Below are 17,591 nucleotides of genomic sequence, written 5' to 3' on the forward strand. Positions count from 1 at the left end.
GGATTAACAAGTGGATTTCTAAGCATTTGCAGTAAATCAGAATACTGATTCCCACATCCAACAATAACAACTAAAAGCTTTTTTATTTTCAGAATCAGTTGCTGAGAAATAAAAATTGGGAACACAAAACAAATAGTAGGCTTTGGTATGAAAGTGTTTGAGAGTTTGGTTCTGCTGCTAAATGTGAACCTGATTCATATGCTGAGAGGCATTTTGTTCCATAATTCTCACTGTATCTCTGTTCTTATAACCTGCCCAGCTTGATTACTGAATTAATCCGTTTTCTGAATTGACATAAATCCACTGGGCTATGTTCACACAGCATATTAAAACATGTACACATACATGCATACAAACCTTAACAATGTCCAAACTTAGCATGTTGTATGAATGCATCTTTCAGCTATATAGTGATCTGGATCAGGATATTGTGTGGATATAGCCAATATAACTATTGTGTAGCTGGTGTAGTTTATGGATCTCAGGTTCTGTTTTTTGCAAAAAGAAGCCTAGAAGCTCAAGTCTGCACTCTCCAATTCACAGATAATTGATTAAATAAGCTAGTATATGTAGCTTCAGTTAAAAGAAAAGCATCCATTAAGGAACAGGTGTTAAGAGAATAGGCATCTATGATAACAACTGTTTGCCCTTTCATCGTCTGAAGAAATAAAATTTAAAGATTTAATCCTGTTTCCCACCTACATGGTTTGCCTATAATAAATCTCTCATTATAGCTTACTATTTCTGCAGAGCAAGAACTCTCCTTTAATGTTTAATTCAAGAAAGCAAGGCAACCGTGATAAACTAGGGTTACTATTTTCAATTTGCTTAATGTCAGCGGTATCAAAATTACAGCAAAGAAACCATTAAAAAGCTCCTTTATTAAAAGTCCACTCATATGCTCCGTTTCTTTTCTTTTCTTTTTTGTTATACCTTTTTTTCTATGAAGTTCAAGGGATAAAAATGGCTCATGAAGAAAAGATTTCAAAGATCCATTTCTTGTATATGTGGGGAAAATAATTTTCTTTTCACTTCAGACATTAATATTTTTCAGCTTCACATATTTCATTCATTTTTAATGATGAATGTTATGAAGATGGTTTCTGTCATTATGCATATATACTCAGTGACGTCCCTGAGGGCTACCACTGCAAAAAGCTAATATTTCACATATTGCTTTGAAAAGGCTTCAGAGCAAGTGAAAGTGATTCCAACACTTTTTTTGTATTTTTTGTAAAACAAAACCAAACCTTCAGTTGATTGCTTTAGAAAAGAATTTTTGAGTCCTTTAAAAGTTTTCTCCTCCAGCTGATAATAATGCCCTTCATTATGAACTTTTGCAGAACAACTTTCTTCTCCCCAAGAAGACATCACCTGTCTTCTCACCCCAAAACTGTATCTTAATCTTGCATATATCAAAAATTAAGGCACACTTACTTGCAAGTTCCACACTGCAAAGCTTTCCTCATATTTTTGTTGGTTCACCAAATTATAGCTATTGTAAGTAAATACCATTCCCAGCTCTATGCAGATTTCTTATATATAAATTCCAACATGATCAGGCATGATTGAAGTATATATAGGGGCAAGAACATCATGTGTGCTGAGTTTCTTCTGAAACTTGCTTTAATTCCCAAATAGATGGGTTCCTCTTCCTTTTTTTACAGGAAAGCAGTTACTCCTTCAATAACTGCAGCTGCGCATCTGGCAACCATACTGCTTTACCTTTCTATAGTATCACGTTTTGTAGGATGGCTAAATGACAACCCCATGCTTAATTATGGAATAAAGTTTGAAGCATGGGCTCTAAGTTTACTTATTACAGTGTACAGAACCACAGTTACTGGAATAAAGCAATATATTTCAGCAAAAACATGGTGACCAGGTGAGCAGCATTCATATCTTTTTATGCAAATGTTTATAGGAAGTTATCAACTCCTTGCTTCCTAAAACCCTGTCATAAACAGAAAATGAATGATCTTTCTGGAGTAATTCAATTTTTGCCATTGCCTAGATTGTGGCAAGCCCAGCCCTTTTAGTCAAATTAGAATAAAAAGGCTAATGGTACATGTGGACTGAGGGTTATGTAGGTGGGTGGATTGCCAAGAATACTTCTTCTTTCATAGGAATTTCAGTTTCTGCCTCCCAACTGTTGCTATTTTAGACCTACCTAATATTTAAAGATTTCTTCCGAAGTTCACTCCATCGGAAGTTCACGTTATCCAGGCGTCTCTGCAACAAGGCAGCATCATCAGAGCCTTCAAGGGATCTCAAGATTTTTTGTCCATTTTCATCCAGGCTATGGAAGATATCTGTATGGGTTTCAATTTCTTTTTGAAGCTCCTATAAAGAAACATAAAACAAACATATGAACTTTGGCATTTGTGTGAGCTTCGTCAACAAACGTTTTTAGTAATTAGAAAAATACATGAAATTGCTGAAAGGTTGGTCTTGTGACTTCTTAAAGGTTTTTACCTGAATTGGTTAAATCAGTGATTTTTCTATTGCAATATTCAAATGGGAACAATGCTAGTTCAAGACCAGTTGAAAGTTGAAGTGTTAATTATTCCAGAATTTGTTCCCAACATGAATACAAATTGTACTGAATATTTTAATACAATTTGCTAGTACATTTATTCTATATGCTATGTTGTACTTCATTATCATGCTAGTCACAATGACTGACGACATGGGAAGTCCATACATTTTAAAAACATCCAGAAGTATGAAGCGTCACAATCATACTATAGCATGTGCCAAAAAGACAAAAAACTTTCTCTGTCACTTTGCTGGTTACAATTAAACATCAAGATCACAGCCAATCTAACCTTTACATGGTATGTCTTCCTGTGTAACATTTTCAACGTGAAGCAGAGGCTTCAGCACGTCTTGCAGCACTGAAATCGCAGGAAAAATAAGCCACTGCAACAACGAGCTTTAAAATGCCAAGTTCAGTTAAATTCCATGGACAGAATGCATTTCAGATTACAGGCCACAACACTCAACTGTAATAAACAGCCACTTTGTACTGTGTCAAAATATCAGCCAGGCCGTGTCTGTAGGAGGAATGGAGAACAGTAAAGGGACCCAGAATACAAAACTGGCAGCTTATGTGGAACTGCCAACTTTCCTTATCGCTGTGGAAATGCAGGCCAGAAACTTTTAAAGATTCATGTGTCCCACTCATTTTTCGGAAGGCAGTAACTGCCAATGGAACATTCTTTAGAGAGCTGACTGCTTGTTGCTAGCATTCTTTTCTGCCTACATCCTGAATGGATTCTTTGTGTATTATCTGTCCTCCTCTTTGCAGTTGGAGCAGTATATTTTAGCCACATCAACATATAGATTTTATTCTGAAGCCAATGCTGTCTCCTCATTAGGATTATCTTTTACACAAATTTTTATGTACAAATAGTAAAAAGGATTTATTTCAAAGTAGCCGATAGCAGCTGAAGGTTGAAGCTATCATGCCAATGAATTGTCCTGAATTAATGATAATTTGCTTTATTGCACTATCCCTAGTGTTCTCAATAAGTATATATTTTCCAGGATATCTGACTAGTGGTGCTGCTTGGTGAATTTGCACTTCATAGTCTTAGACCAGTGTTTATCAAACAAGCTGGCTGAAGAATTCTAGGAGTTGAAGTCCACACATCTTCAAGTTGCCAAGTTTGAGAAACACAGTCTTAGACCCTCCCCTCTCTAGATGGTCATTCTCTACCTCAGTTTTAAGAACAAAGCTAGTATTTTCTTTTCATCCATTCTAGAAAACACACACTTTCATGTCATTGCTGTTACAATACAATTCCTGATATTTTACAACAATAACATAACGGTCACACAAATACACACAGTGCATTTGCCAAATCTGGGAATACATGGATGTACCAAATAGATGGGTACTTTGGTAGCTCAGTCATGATTACAGATTTTTTTCCCCCTTCTACTGTACTGATGCTCATAAAATTTACTGAGAACAGGCATATATTTAAAAGCAGACAGTAAAAAGTGATTTATTTTTTTATTTATTTAACAGCATTTATAAGCCATATCAATTTAACTGACTGCACGAGTCCCAACTGGAGAAAAACCAAGACATTGCTTACTTCCTACTCCATAATTATTTTTACATATTTTTACATAAATAATCATTCACACAAAGGTATACATATCCTGGTTCACATGCATAGTTTCAGACATATTAGCTCAAATGCACGCATTCCTACACATACTCATATTAAATAACAACAACAGCAACAAACAATCTGCTTCCATTACAAAAGTAAATCTAACAAACCCATGCAATTTTCAAGTTATCTTTGGGGCATATTCAATACCTGGTAGCTTGGACATGGTGGCAGAAAAGTTTTATTTTAATTCAATATCATGCTTCCATTAATCTGTGATCTTAGCCAAAAATTCACACTTTCCTTCTCACTTTAAGGAAACCAGAGCAATTTTGTTCTTTTGAACTTTGGTCTGTCTTGCTTCCTTTTCCCTCTTATCTGACTTCAAGGACTAGATTTCACTCCTGCCTTCTATGGTGACACTTAATTCCAGGCTATTTTCTGATCACGCCCTTAATGAAAAATAGTGTAACTTTGCAGATCAGTAGGCTGAATACCTCGGGCTAACATGACAATGGCTGGAATCTCCTGGATATTAAATACTACTGTTATTATTATGTGACTTGTTATTTATTTATTTTTATCTGTTCAATCGTGTCCGATTCTCAGAGACTGCCTGGACAAGTCCCTGCAGTTTTCTTGGCAAGGTTTTTCGGAAGTGGTTTATCATTGCATCCTTCCTATGGCTGAGAGAGAGTGACTGGCCAGTCACCTAACTGGCTTTGTGCCTAAGGGAAAACTAGGACCCATGATCTCCCGGTTTCTAGACTGATACCTTAACCACTACACCAAACTGGTTCTCTACCATATTACTCTACCATATTTCTCTGTTTCTGGAAGCAAAACAGTATGAAAGTTTAACTGTACTTCAAAAAGCACTGGGTAATGGGTATCAATAAAATATGGATGATACATAATCAAAGCATAATTGTACGGTCTGTCATTTTTTGCCATCTTTTATCTTTTTTTCCTTTTATTGGTTTTATTGTATTTTCTTTGTTTTGATCATTGTGAGCCACCCAGAGTCATTGGGAGTCAGGCGGCATACAAATGATGATGATGAGGATGATGATGATAATGATGATAATCCAATTATCTACATTTATCTGTGAACTCCATAAATTTTTATTCCCCCCCCCCAATTTTGGATTTCTTTTCCTCTGGCAAAAATCTCAGAGGTCACATTAAAATAACATTCAAGATAAATCTGTAGTGTTGTCTTATTAACAATTTCATTCTGTATTAAATTATTTATTTATTTATTTATTTATATTTATTTATTTATCATATTTTTATCACCACCCATCTCCCCCACTCGGGGGACCCTGGGCGGCTCACAGTAAAAACAATTTAAAATTCAATAAAATTATAAACAATACTAATATTTCAATAAATATAAAATACAATAAAATCCAAATAAGGGCAGATCAAATTCAGACCATAAGGGATAAGGCTGGTCCCTGCAGGGCTAGGGAACTAACCAGCCCCAGGAATGGCTGTTCCTCTCCCCACTCCAAGCATGGTGACAAAACCAGGTTTTGTTTTCAGCTGTTTCCTGAAGTCCAGGAGGGAGGGGGCTAACTGCATTTCCAGGGGAAGGATGTTCCAAAGGGTGGGAGCTGCTGCAGAGAAGGCCAACCTCCTGGATCCCACCAGATGGAGTTCTTGTGCAGACAGGGTCCTCAGCATGCCCTCTCTGCATGAACAGATGGGACGGGTTGATGTAATGGGGATGAAACGGTCCCTCAGGTAACCTGGACCCATGCCATGTAGGGCTTTAAAGGTGATAACCAACACCTTGAATTGGACCGGGAAGCAAACTGGCACCCAACGCAGCTTGCGGAGCAGCGGAAATTTATATTCTCTGTGAAACTGGTCCATATTTTACTGATAAACTTTTTAGGAATAAATACATATATGATACCTTGATATATTCAGAACCAGGTGAACGTTATCAGGTGTGATTTAAATACAGTGAACACTTGACTCTAATCTTTTGTTTATAAGGTTATTGCATTTCTTCCAATGCTTTGCTTCCCAACTTTCTAGAAAAAAAGTTGTGTGACTTTCTACATCAAATCCTATGATGCAGAAATTCAACAATTATATGGATATGCTTTTGAAAGAGTAGATTACATTTATTTATTTATTCATTTGTCAAATTTATAAGGCCACCTAATTCTATCAGGACTCTGGGAGGCCTACAATAATAAAAACAGTTGAACCAATGTAAGAAATAAAAATGATAAATGTCCAGTAATAAAAATAAAACACTGAACCTAAAGACAAAACATTCCCATTAGAGACCTCTCACACTTCTAGCCCAAGGCTGGGGGGGGAAGGGAAGCCAGATTTTTAAGATCTGTTTAATGAGATTAGGATAGGAATGTACAAATCTCTTGTTTAAGGCTGTTCCAGAAGGCAGGTGTTACAACAAAGGAGGCCTAATTCCTGGGTCCCATTTGATGACATTGTTTAATCAATGGGATCTAAAGCATCCCAACTACAGTATGTCTTGATTGTCCAGGACAGGCAGAAACTATAGGAGACAGCCAGTTCCTCAGTTAGCCAAGCCCTATGCCATTACAGTCTTTATAGGTGATAACCAGAACCATCCAAATTGTACTGTGAAACAATTGGTAATTAATGTAGCTCATAGGTTACATGGAGATATTGTGTTATGCCCATAACTGCCTGTGATACTGCACTCTGGACGAGTTGTGGGTTCCAAGTGATCTTGAATGGCAGCCCCACGGAGAACACATTGTAATAATTGTCATGTGAGGTAAGGTGTGAATGTCTGAAGGGCTTCCCAATACAAGAACAAGTGCAACTGGTGCACAAGGTAATTCTGTGCAAAGACTTTCTTGGCCACAACTGCTACCTGTTCCTCAAGCAGGAGCTGTGACTCTAGGAAAACTCCCAGATAATGCACCAGTTCTAAACAGGGAAGTGCAACCTAGGACTAAAGGTGGACAATCTTGGGGACTAGGTGGTCCAAATGCCCACAGCCATTTGATCTTGCTAGGGCTGAGCCAGAATCTGCTCTTCCCCATCCAGATACTGGGACAGGACTTCGTCAGCATCACTTGGTTGGTCCAGGGTCAAGTTATATAGCAGCAGCATCAACAGATGATACCCGAATCAGAACTGATAGATAATCTCACCATTTAACTCATGTAGATGTTAAATAAGAGTAGGGAGAGAATAAATCCCTAAGCCATCCTGTATTCAGAGACTTTGAGCTTGACCTCTCCCTTCCTGACAACACTGAGATAAAATGACCACAGAGAAAACAGAACTACCACAACACTGTGTTTCCTATTCCCATATCTGTGGGCGGTCCAGAAGGATAATTTGACTGATGGTATTGAAAGTGCTGCGATATCAAGGAGAGCAATGAAAGTTGGACCACCAGTCCCAAGTTTGCCAGAGGTTATCAACAAGTATGATCAGTGCTGTCACTGAAACCTGACTGAAAAGGATATAGGTAACCCATTTCTTCCAGGACCCTTGGAAGCCGCAGCCTGACCACCTTTTCAGCAATCTTCTCTAAAAAGGGAAAGTTTTGTTTTAGGTAATCTAAAATATGAGTTCTATTTACATTCAGTATACAAACCCATTCAACTCAGTATACAAATCTATTCACTTGGGAATGAATACAAGAGTTTTGAAGGTAAATACACAGTTCGGGATAATTGTTTAAAATAAAAACAATGCTTTACTTGCTAAGGTTTCTGGATTGCTGATTGTAATGAAAAGTGCACATGCCAGAGGCTTATCTTGGCAGCAAAAATTTGTTATGTCACTTTCATTTTGTTGTGTTGATCTCTTCATAACCAAGAAAAGATCTGAAGCATTTGTGATATTCCACAATTTTTCCCTCAGTTTATAAAAAACATATGATGTACCTTTTCATAGAAAATATATCAGCTATGTCATGTATAAGTGATAGGCTGAAAATCTGTTATGAAATATATTTGCTTTTAAATGCATTGTTTCACAGTTAATCATACTAAAATTTGGGGTTTTATAATGGTTATAAAGTCCATTATGCTTTATAAATATTCAGACTGACAATCAACCATGATATCAAATGGAATATTAGCATTTCTGGTAAGTCATAAATTCTTATCTTACTTCTTTTGCTACAAAAGAAAAGAATCATGTTCAATTCAGGAATCACATTATTCTTAAATGGTTTATTTTTCATATTTATTTCTCTTATTTACAGGAAAAACATGGAACATTGTAATCATAAACTAATCTCCCCACTCATACCAATGAAGATAGGAGAGAAGCAAAACATAAATATAAATAATGATATAAATTGCATAAACAATATTTGATGGCTGTTATAATTTAAAAAGTGATCAAATTATTAAAAGCTTTGTCTGAGAGGACTGCGTCATTTGAATATGTCTAAACTATCTGTGATTTTTGTTATTTCATGAACATCAAACTTTTTAAAAAATCCTAAAAGTATAGTTTAAGCATACCTACCAGAGAGTGAGGACTGTACACTGTTTCGTAAATGTTTGTTTTATGAGACAAAACAGATTTTGAAGCCAGGGTGTCATTTTATACTGGTATATGAGAATCATTTGTGTTCAAAGACAACTTGTCTCTATTTATCCATTCTAGCCGAATTGTAAACTAATATGAGGGCATTATGCACATTTTACAATTAGGTATCTTCATGCCCCCAGATCCCAGACTGCAAAAATCTTGATGGCTGCTAAATGGCAGTAAATAATTAGTTTTATGAATTTCTCCTGCATGTTCAGATTTCTGCAACCCAGATCTGATAGCCTTTATCTCTTTTCATAACTGAATTGTCAGCAAGAGGTAGAAATAATAATAAAAAAGCTGTCTATTGAACCTCTCAGACATAGCTCAGATTTATTTCATGAAAATAAGTTGTTAGTCAATATTGAAAATAGAATTCTTCCTGGAAGCTTTCTGTGAATTGTTTTTCCATCTAAAGATACTGACTTTAATGAAACATAAGACTTCGAATCTTCAGCAAAGGATCGTTACCTTGTCGTGGTGCTGGAGCTTGAGCACCTCAATGATGCCATGAGCTAAACCGTGAAGGGACACCCAAGATGGGAAGGTCATGACAGAGAGGTCAGACAAATGCGATCCATGGGGAAGATAATGGCAACCCACCCCAGTATTCTTGCCGTGAAAACTAAATGGATCAGTACAACCAGAGATATGTCAGTATACCATTGGAAGATGGTCAAAATGCTACTGGGGAGGAACAAAGGATGAGTTCAACTAGCCCCAGACGTGATGACGCAGCTAGCTCAAAGCCGAAAGGACTGCTAGTGGCCGACAGTGCTGGTGGTGAACGGCGAATCCGATGTTCTAAGGATCAACACACCATTGGAACCTGGAATGTAAGATCTATCAGCCAGGGCAAATTGGATGTGGTTACTGGTGAGATGACAAGATTAAAGATAGACATTTTGGGCGTCAGTGAACTGAAATGGACTGGAATGGGCCACTTCACATCTGTGGATGAGAGGACTACAGAAGAAATGGAGTAGCCTTCATAATTAATAGTAAAGTGGCTAAAGCAGTGCTTGGATACAATCCAAAAAATGATAGAATGATCTCAATTCAAATTCAGGGCAAGCCATTTAACATCACAGAGATCCAAATATACACCCCAAGCACAGATGCTGAAGAAGCTGAAGTAGAGCAGTTCTATGAGGATCTGCAGCACCTACTGGACGACACGCCTAAAAGAGATGTTATTTTCATCACGGGAGACTAGAATGCTAAGGTGGGCAGTCAAATGACACCTGGAATTACAGGTAAGCATGGCCTGGGAGAACAAAACGAAGCAGGACACAGGCTGATAGAATTTTGCCAAGACAACTCAATGTGCATAACAAACACCCTCTTCCAGCAACCTAAGAGACAGCTTTATACATGGACATCACCAGATGGACAACACCGAAATCAGATTGACTACATCCTTTGCAGCCAGAGGTGGTGGACATCTATACAGTTGGTAAAAACAAGTCCTGGAGCTGACTGTAGTTCTGATCACGAACTTCTTATTGCACAATTTAGGATCAGACCAAAATGATTAGGGAAGACCCAAAGATCAGCTAGATATGAGCTCACTAATATTCCTAAGGAATATGCAGTGGAGGTGAAGAATAGATTTAAGGGGCTGGACTTAGTAGATAGGGTCCCAGAACAACTATGGACAGAAGTCCGCAACATTGTTCAGGAGGCGGCAACAAAATACATCCCAAAGAAAGAGAAAACCAAGAAGGCAAAATGGCTGTTTGCTGAGACACTAGAAGTAGCCCAAGAAAGAAGGAAAGCAAAAGGCAACAGTGATAGGGGGAGATATACCCAATTCAATGCAAAATTCCAGAGGTTAGCCAGAAGAGATAAGGAATTATTTTTAAACAAGCAATGCGCGGAAGTGGAAGCAGACAATAGACTAGGAAGGACAAGAGACCTCTTCCAGAAAATTAGAAACATCGGAGGTAAATTCCAGGCAAAAATGGGTATGATCAAGAACAAAGATGGCAAGGACCTAACAGAAGAAGAAGAGATCAAGAAAAGGTGGCAAGAATATACAGAAGACCTGTATAGGAAGGATAACAATATCGGGGATAGCTTTGATGGTGTGGTCAGTGAGTTAGAGCCAGACATCCTGAAGAGTGAGGTTGAATGGGCCTTGAAAAGCATTGCTAATAACAAGGCAGCAGGAGACGACAGTATCCCAGCTGAACTGTTCAAAATCTTGCGAGATGATGCTGTCAAGGTAATGCATGCTATATGCCAGCAAATTTGGAAAACACAAGAATGGCCATCAGAGTGGAAAACATCAACTTATATCCCCATACCAAAAAAGGGAAACACTAAAGAACGTTCAAACTATCAAACAGTGGCACTCATTTCACATGCCAGTAAGGTAATGCTCAAGATCCTGCAAGGTAGACTTCAGCAATTCATGGAGCGAGAATTGCCAGATGTACAAGCTGGGTTTAGAAAAGGCAGAGGAACTAGGAACCAAATTGCCAATATCCGATGGATAATGGAAAAGGCCAGGCAGTTTCAGAAAAACATCTATTTCTGTTTTATTGACTATTCTAAAGCCTTTGACTGTGTGGACCATAACAAATTGTGGCAAGTTCTTAGTGGTATGGGGATACCAAGTCATCTTGTCTGCCTCCTGAAGAATCTGTATAACGACCAAGCAGCAACAGTAAGAACAGACCACGGAACAACGGACTGGTTTAAGATTGGGAAAGGGGTATGGCAGGGCTGTATACTCTCCCCTACCTATTCAACTTGTATGCAGAACACATCATGCGACATGCTGGGCTTGAGGAATCCAAGGCTGGAGTTAAAATTGCTGGAAGAAACATTAACAATCTCAGATATGCAGATGATACCACTTTGATGGCTGAAAGCTAAGAGGAACTGAGGAGCCTTATGATGAAGGTGAAAGAAGAAAGTGCAAAAGCTGGCTTGCAGCTAAACCTCAAAAAAACCCAGATTATGGCAACCAGCTTGATTGATAACTGGCAAATAGAGGGAGAAAATGTAGAAGCAGTGAAAGACTTTGTATTTCTATGTGCGAAGATTACTGCAGATGCTGACTGCAGTCAGGAAATCAGAAGACGCTTAATCCTTGGGAGAAGAGCAATGACCAATCTTGATAAAATAGTTAAGAGCAGAGACATCACACTGACAACAAAGGTCCGCATGGTTAAAGCAATGGTGTTCCCCGTAGTAACATGGCTGTGAGAGCTGGACCATAAGGAAGGCTGAGAGAAGGAAGATCGATGCTTTTGAACTGTGGTGTTGGAGGAAAATTCTGAGAGTGCCTTGGACTGCAAGAAGATCAAACCAGTCCATCCTCCAGGAAATTAAGCCAGACTGCTCACTTGAGGGAATGATATTAAAGGCCAAACTGAAATACTTTGGCCACATAATGAGAAGACAGGACACCCTGGAGAAGATGCTGATGCTAGGGAGAGTGGAGGGCAAAAAGAAGAGGGGCCGACCAAGGGCAAGGTGGATGGATGATATGTTAGAGGTGACGGACTCATCCCTGGGGGAGCTGGGGGTGTTGACAACCGACAGGAAGCTCTGGCGTGGGCTGGTCCATGAAGTCACGAAGAGTCGGAAGCGACTGAATGAATAAACAACAAAGACTTCGAATAAAACATTTAAACTGATGACTTAACTATTGATTTACACAAGAAAACGTATAGAAAAACTCACAAAATATAAAGGCCTACTAATTTCTAATTTATTCTTTTTTTCATAATATACTTTTAAAATTATTATAAACAGTCTGTTTGTGTATGTATATATATATATATATAGAGAGAGCATTTTGTTAAATTAATTATGCAGTCCAATATTACAGTAATAAATATTGTTGGAAGGAATTTGGAATTGACTACATTTCAGGCCTCTAAGATTGCTGATGAACAACGGATAGTATATAAAAGACTCAGCTTGAAGTACTTTTGAGTTTAGCTGTGCTCTATAATTGCAAAGTTAATAAAAAGAGAATCACCACAGCAGGAGCTAAATCAAGGAAGTACAACTGCTGAGAGGGTTCTTGAATATTATTAACTCAAAACCTTGCCTTGCCTGTGGCTTGCCATATTTAAGAGAAACACAACTTCAGACACCGGAGCTTCTTTTTAAAGAAGACTGCTCAATATATTAATATATGGAGTACTTTCTTTTTAAACAACAAAATTGGCAATTAATATTGTATAAAGTAAGTTTACTACCAAATGACTTCATACCATGTTTGCTTCAGATATATTGAGCCTATTCAAATAAAAAAAATGATTTTGTTCTATGCTTGGTTAGTATAGAAAATTATGTATTTATGTATTTATGTATTTATTTATTTATCATATTTATATGTTGCCCATCTCACAGAAACATGACTCTGGGCAGTGTACAATAAAACCATAAAAACAGTAATTACAAAAGCACTCTAGAATTAAAACATGAATATTATTATATATTTTTTAAAAAAGCTAAAGAGGTAGAGAGAGCATTAGATGTTACACACAATGTAACCATCTCTAAATCCCCATTTCCATTAGACCCCCAAGCCTGTTGACATAACCAGGTTTTAAGGGACTTCTGGAAGGACATCAAGGATGGGGGCAGTTTCACCTCAGCTGGGGGGGAATGATGTTCCACAGGTGGGAGCCATGGCAGAAAAAGCCCATCTCTTGGCTCCCACTAGTTCCTTAGCAGATGGGATCCAATGCTAATGCTGTTATTATTTTAAAGAATCTCACTTAAGAAATAAAAATGTGTGTTCGGTTGCATTATTTGAAGTCTGCTTTATGGCAGGAGAATTTGAACCTTCTTAAAACCAGTATTTTTGTAATTAATCAAAGGTAGGGCATATAGCTTTCATGTTAATAGGGTAACACTAATGAATATTATAAAGCATATGTTAATAGTTGATATTAATGTAGAATCTATTTTATTCAAGCAGTGTAAAAATGGATGGAAATAAAGCAAGAAAAAATTAATTAATTGCAAGAAAAATTAATTAATTGCAAGAAAAATAAAATCAATTTAACTGTTGAAAATTTTCTGAACGCAGGGAAGAAAAGGAAATTGCAACTGAGTAATTTCTGGACATTTTTAGGATGGCCACAGGTCTAATTAGATTTAAGGCTAAAGTATGGAAATTTATACAAATATACACACACACACGGACATCTCAGTATCAAATAATGCATGTTTTGCTTTCCACCTTTGGCTAGAAGTATGTGAACTTGAACTTCTGTATGAACTTCTGTCCAATAAATTTCTCTGTGTAGCTTGTTCAAGAATATTCAGTGGAAAACACTGATCTGGGCTTGTCAAACATGTACAGTAAATGAAACTGAAATACATGCATGCAGAAAACCATTAAGAATTTTGAAACAGCTTATCTTAAGGAATAGTCAATAACATTGAGACAGGTACAATTTACCTGTGTGGTAGGTAAATGGTAGTAGAAAATGTACATTTTACAAAAAAAGGGAGGGGAAGAGAATAATGTATGCACATGAAAATTTGCCTGAAAAATTGAAAAACTGGCCAATTACTGCAGTGTTTAGGACATTGATACAAAATGGTTGAGCTAAGTCACAACATGGGCCAGGCTAGTATTTTCTGTTTTTTTAATTATTGTGGATTGAAGCAAACAATTTAATTTAAAAAGAAAAAGAAAATCCTCTTAAAACAATGTTAACTATTTTAGATCTTATGATACCAGTTTTTTGTATTGTTTACCCTGGAATACATGGAATCAGTTATCAATGTTTAGCAATTAAGTCAAAGGAGGTTCAAGAGACAACACTGATATCTCAGATTGTCTAACAACGTGACTATGAAATGTATGAAAAACAATGTCCAGTAAGTCATTTCACTGGCTTGCTACTCAAAGAGTTTGAGATTATAAATCCATATTGTATAATAGATCTGAAATCTGTAGCCAATGATTTGCTGATAGATTGTGCTAAGCCATGATAGGATTTACTTGGATTTTACAACTCAATATACTGTATAAACCCAACTATAGCTATTTATAAACCATAGTTCATGGCTTAACAAGTGAAAGAATCTATCCAATTGTAATTTAATCAACAAAGTATTATTAATCAAATAATGTGTGATGTGTCAATCCAGCAATGTATTCTGGATGGCTACCATCTCCAGATAATATTTTGAATATTACTTCCAGCTTTTATACGTTCCCTTTATTAATATCACACAAAATCCATACTCATGAATACATATGATATAAATGTGAATTAGTAACCCATAATATCTTTGGTATATGATCATCAATTGTCTTCCCAAATTTCTGTTTTGGGGTAAAGGCATCTGATCAAATTAAATCAGAACAGAAAGTTAAAAATATATTTAAAGTACACTTGTTTTGATTTTGCTTCTGGGATTCCAGGACAGATAGATTAGCTATTACTATACTAGTAAACAAAGAACTCAGCAGGAACTTGGAAAATTCTGTCATTTTAGCTGTACACTTTTGTGCTGTTGCTGGAAGTTTTACCTGTGCAAACTGTACTGTTGTCAGATCATATTTAAAACTGACAACATGAACTGACAATTTATTAGCGTAGGTTAAAATCAATGCCTGCTTGCATTACACTCCATTTGCTACTGCTCACATACTTTTTTCCAACCACAGTACTGAGTCTTTTTTGTCTTTATTATATACACTTCAGAGAACAAAAATATATTAGTTAATCTAAGGAGCCAGGTTCAGGACTGATGGTCTTAAAGGGGGAGGGAAAAAAAAAGAAGCAGTACGCTTAGGACAAAGGGCTTGAAATCAGAAAACTAGAAAGTTATGAAGGCAATAAAAACACTTGTTTCAGCAATCAACATTACATTTCGTATTCATACTATGATTAGAGTGGACCATACGATTGATTGATTGATTGATTGATATATGTATATGTATATGTATATGTATATGTATATGTATATGTAGAGAGAGAGTGAACCATATGATAAAATTGGTGGCATCACATATTTCAAAGTAACTATATTTTGAACTATGGTGCCTGCCGGTATTCTTATGTACTTCTAATGAAGAAATGTATGAATGAATAATATGACAATTTATCTATTTCAGAGATTTCAGAAAAAAGGAAAATATTGTTTAAAGTAAACTGCAGCTGTATTCTAGTAGTATCAAACATCAGTGAAAGAAGACTGTGATTTGCTAACAGTGATGCAGACCTATTTTTACCATTATTTTTCCAAGAGCTTCCCTTAGTCTTGTTGATAACAGAATCCTTTTCAAGAAGAATAGTGGCAACAGCGGCATCATGTTAGCAGTAGCATTCCTAATTTTAGAAATAGCACTGAAATTATTATGTTGATAGTTACAGAAATGTCTTCGGCTATAGTTGTCACAGAATCAGCTGAGCTGATAGGAAAGGCACACTACAAACAGAAATGCGTCAGTTTGTATAAGGTGATTTCACAGCCATTGCTAAACATGTATTGATGAACAGCCCTGATCTTTGTGTTTTAAATGGTGTACTAGAAGGTGAATACATCAAGGACATTTACCTTCCAGTCTGGGTAGCAATCCTCCATAATTGTTTATGTTACTATTTTCAGGCAGTTAATTAAATCAATGAAGGGTGAAAAGTGAGAGATAAGCCTGACAGTGATCATTGTCCCCTCTTTTATTTGATACTACACAACCTGTGACCTATTGTGTCATCCTTTCAGAGATATTTCCTTACCTAAACACAGAAACAGAATGATCATGGGCAGAAAAAAGCAGTGGGAGCGGGAGTGACTTCCAACTTCCTGCCAGCTTCCCCATTGACTTTGCCTGTGGGAAGCTGGCAGGGAACATCAGAAATCATTCCTCCTCCTCCTTGCCTGACCTGTGGAACTGCCTGACACTTAGTTGGGGTGAGGGAGAACAAAGAAAGCCATGGACCACAAGGAAAACTGCACCCCCACTTCCCATCCTAGCGTGTCCCCAAGGCCTTCCATGGAGGAAGAGAGCTCACCTATCGACTGCAAGTGCCCCACAGCCAGCCCTACCTCACCAGCAGGCATCCAAGTCACTCCCTCATCCTTCTCTCACCAACCACCACTGTTAAGAAATTTTAATTTTCAACCTTGGTTCCAAAGCAGCCAACTGCTGCTAACCCATTGGGCCTTGCTGCTAGCCAAATGGGCACAGGGGCCAGAGGGAGATGGGAAAGATGGCAGGAATATGCCCTGCCCATCCTCCCTTGCCCTAAGCAACCTACGGGTTTCTGGGAAGTGTAGTTGGAAGGCATAGTGGTGCTGAAGCAGCTACAACTTTGCCAAATTTCAATCTCATGGGAGTAATAGGTACTGGATTTTGGATTTGGGATGCGTTCCTTATGTTAGCCCATTTGAGATAGCTTGCTTAAAAAACTGTTGTCCTATGATGCACTATTTTGCCTAATTGAAGGTTACAAACAGGCAAACAGATATGAGAACTTTAGTAGTATATAGATTTAGTAGTATATAGAATCAGATATCTATCTTACACTGTGAGATAGTTTAAGGCCTTATGCTGGGATACTGAAAAATGGCCATATCAGGACAAAACGGACTAGAGAAACATTGTATAGATATCTTAAATAGTAAACAAGTACTTGAAATTCTCTCCTCTGTCATGGTAAGAAATATATCAGAAATAATTCATGAATTATATAATATTATACATATTATAATAGTTGGGACAATAAAATATATTAGAAATTGTATGGAAGACCTTTTCTAGTTAAAAGGTTAGCAGGACATTCCAGTATCACACATCAAAATATTGCTGCTACCAAGACAGCAGCATATAATTACAATTACATACAATTACAATCCAATATTATCAGCTAACACAGACTCTCTAAAACTCCAAGACAGTGTGGC

The 17,591-nt window shown here is 37.2% G+C and overlaps 1 protein-coding gene across 4 annotated transcripts in view; it reads right to left on the reverse strand.

Annotated features, from left to right (window-relative positions):
- Window positions 1–17,591, reverse strand: part of DMD (dystrophin) — an 895,878-nt gene that overhangs the window by 152,412 nt on the left and 725,875 nt on the right. For all 4 annotated transcript variants that reach the window (XR_010068066.1, XM_063305215.1, XM_063305211.1 and 1 more), the window contains one exon: window positions 2,171–2,343. Coding sequence is in view for 3 of the 4 variants with exons in the window: in XM_063305215.1 (XP_063161285.1) it covers window positions 2,171–2,343 (173 nt within the window). In the remaining variant the exon portion in view is untranslated. The remainder of the gene's footprint in view (window positions 1–2,170; window positions 2,344–17,591) is intronic.

This window comes from Candoia aspera, chromosome 5, assembly GCF_035149785.1.
Source record: "Candoia aspera isolate rCanAsp1 chromosome 5, rCanAsp1.hap2, whole genome shotgun sequence".
Classification (NCBI taxonomy): Eukaryota; Metazoa; Chordata; class Lepidosauria; order Squamata; family Boidae; genus Candoia; species Candoia aspera.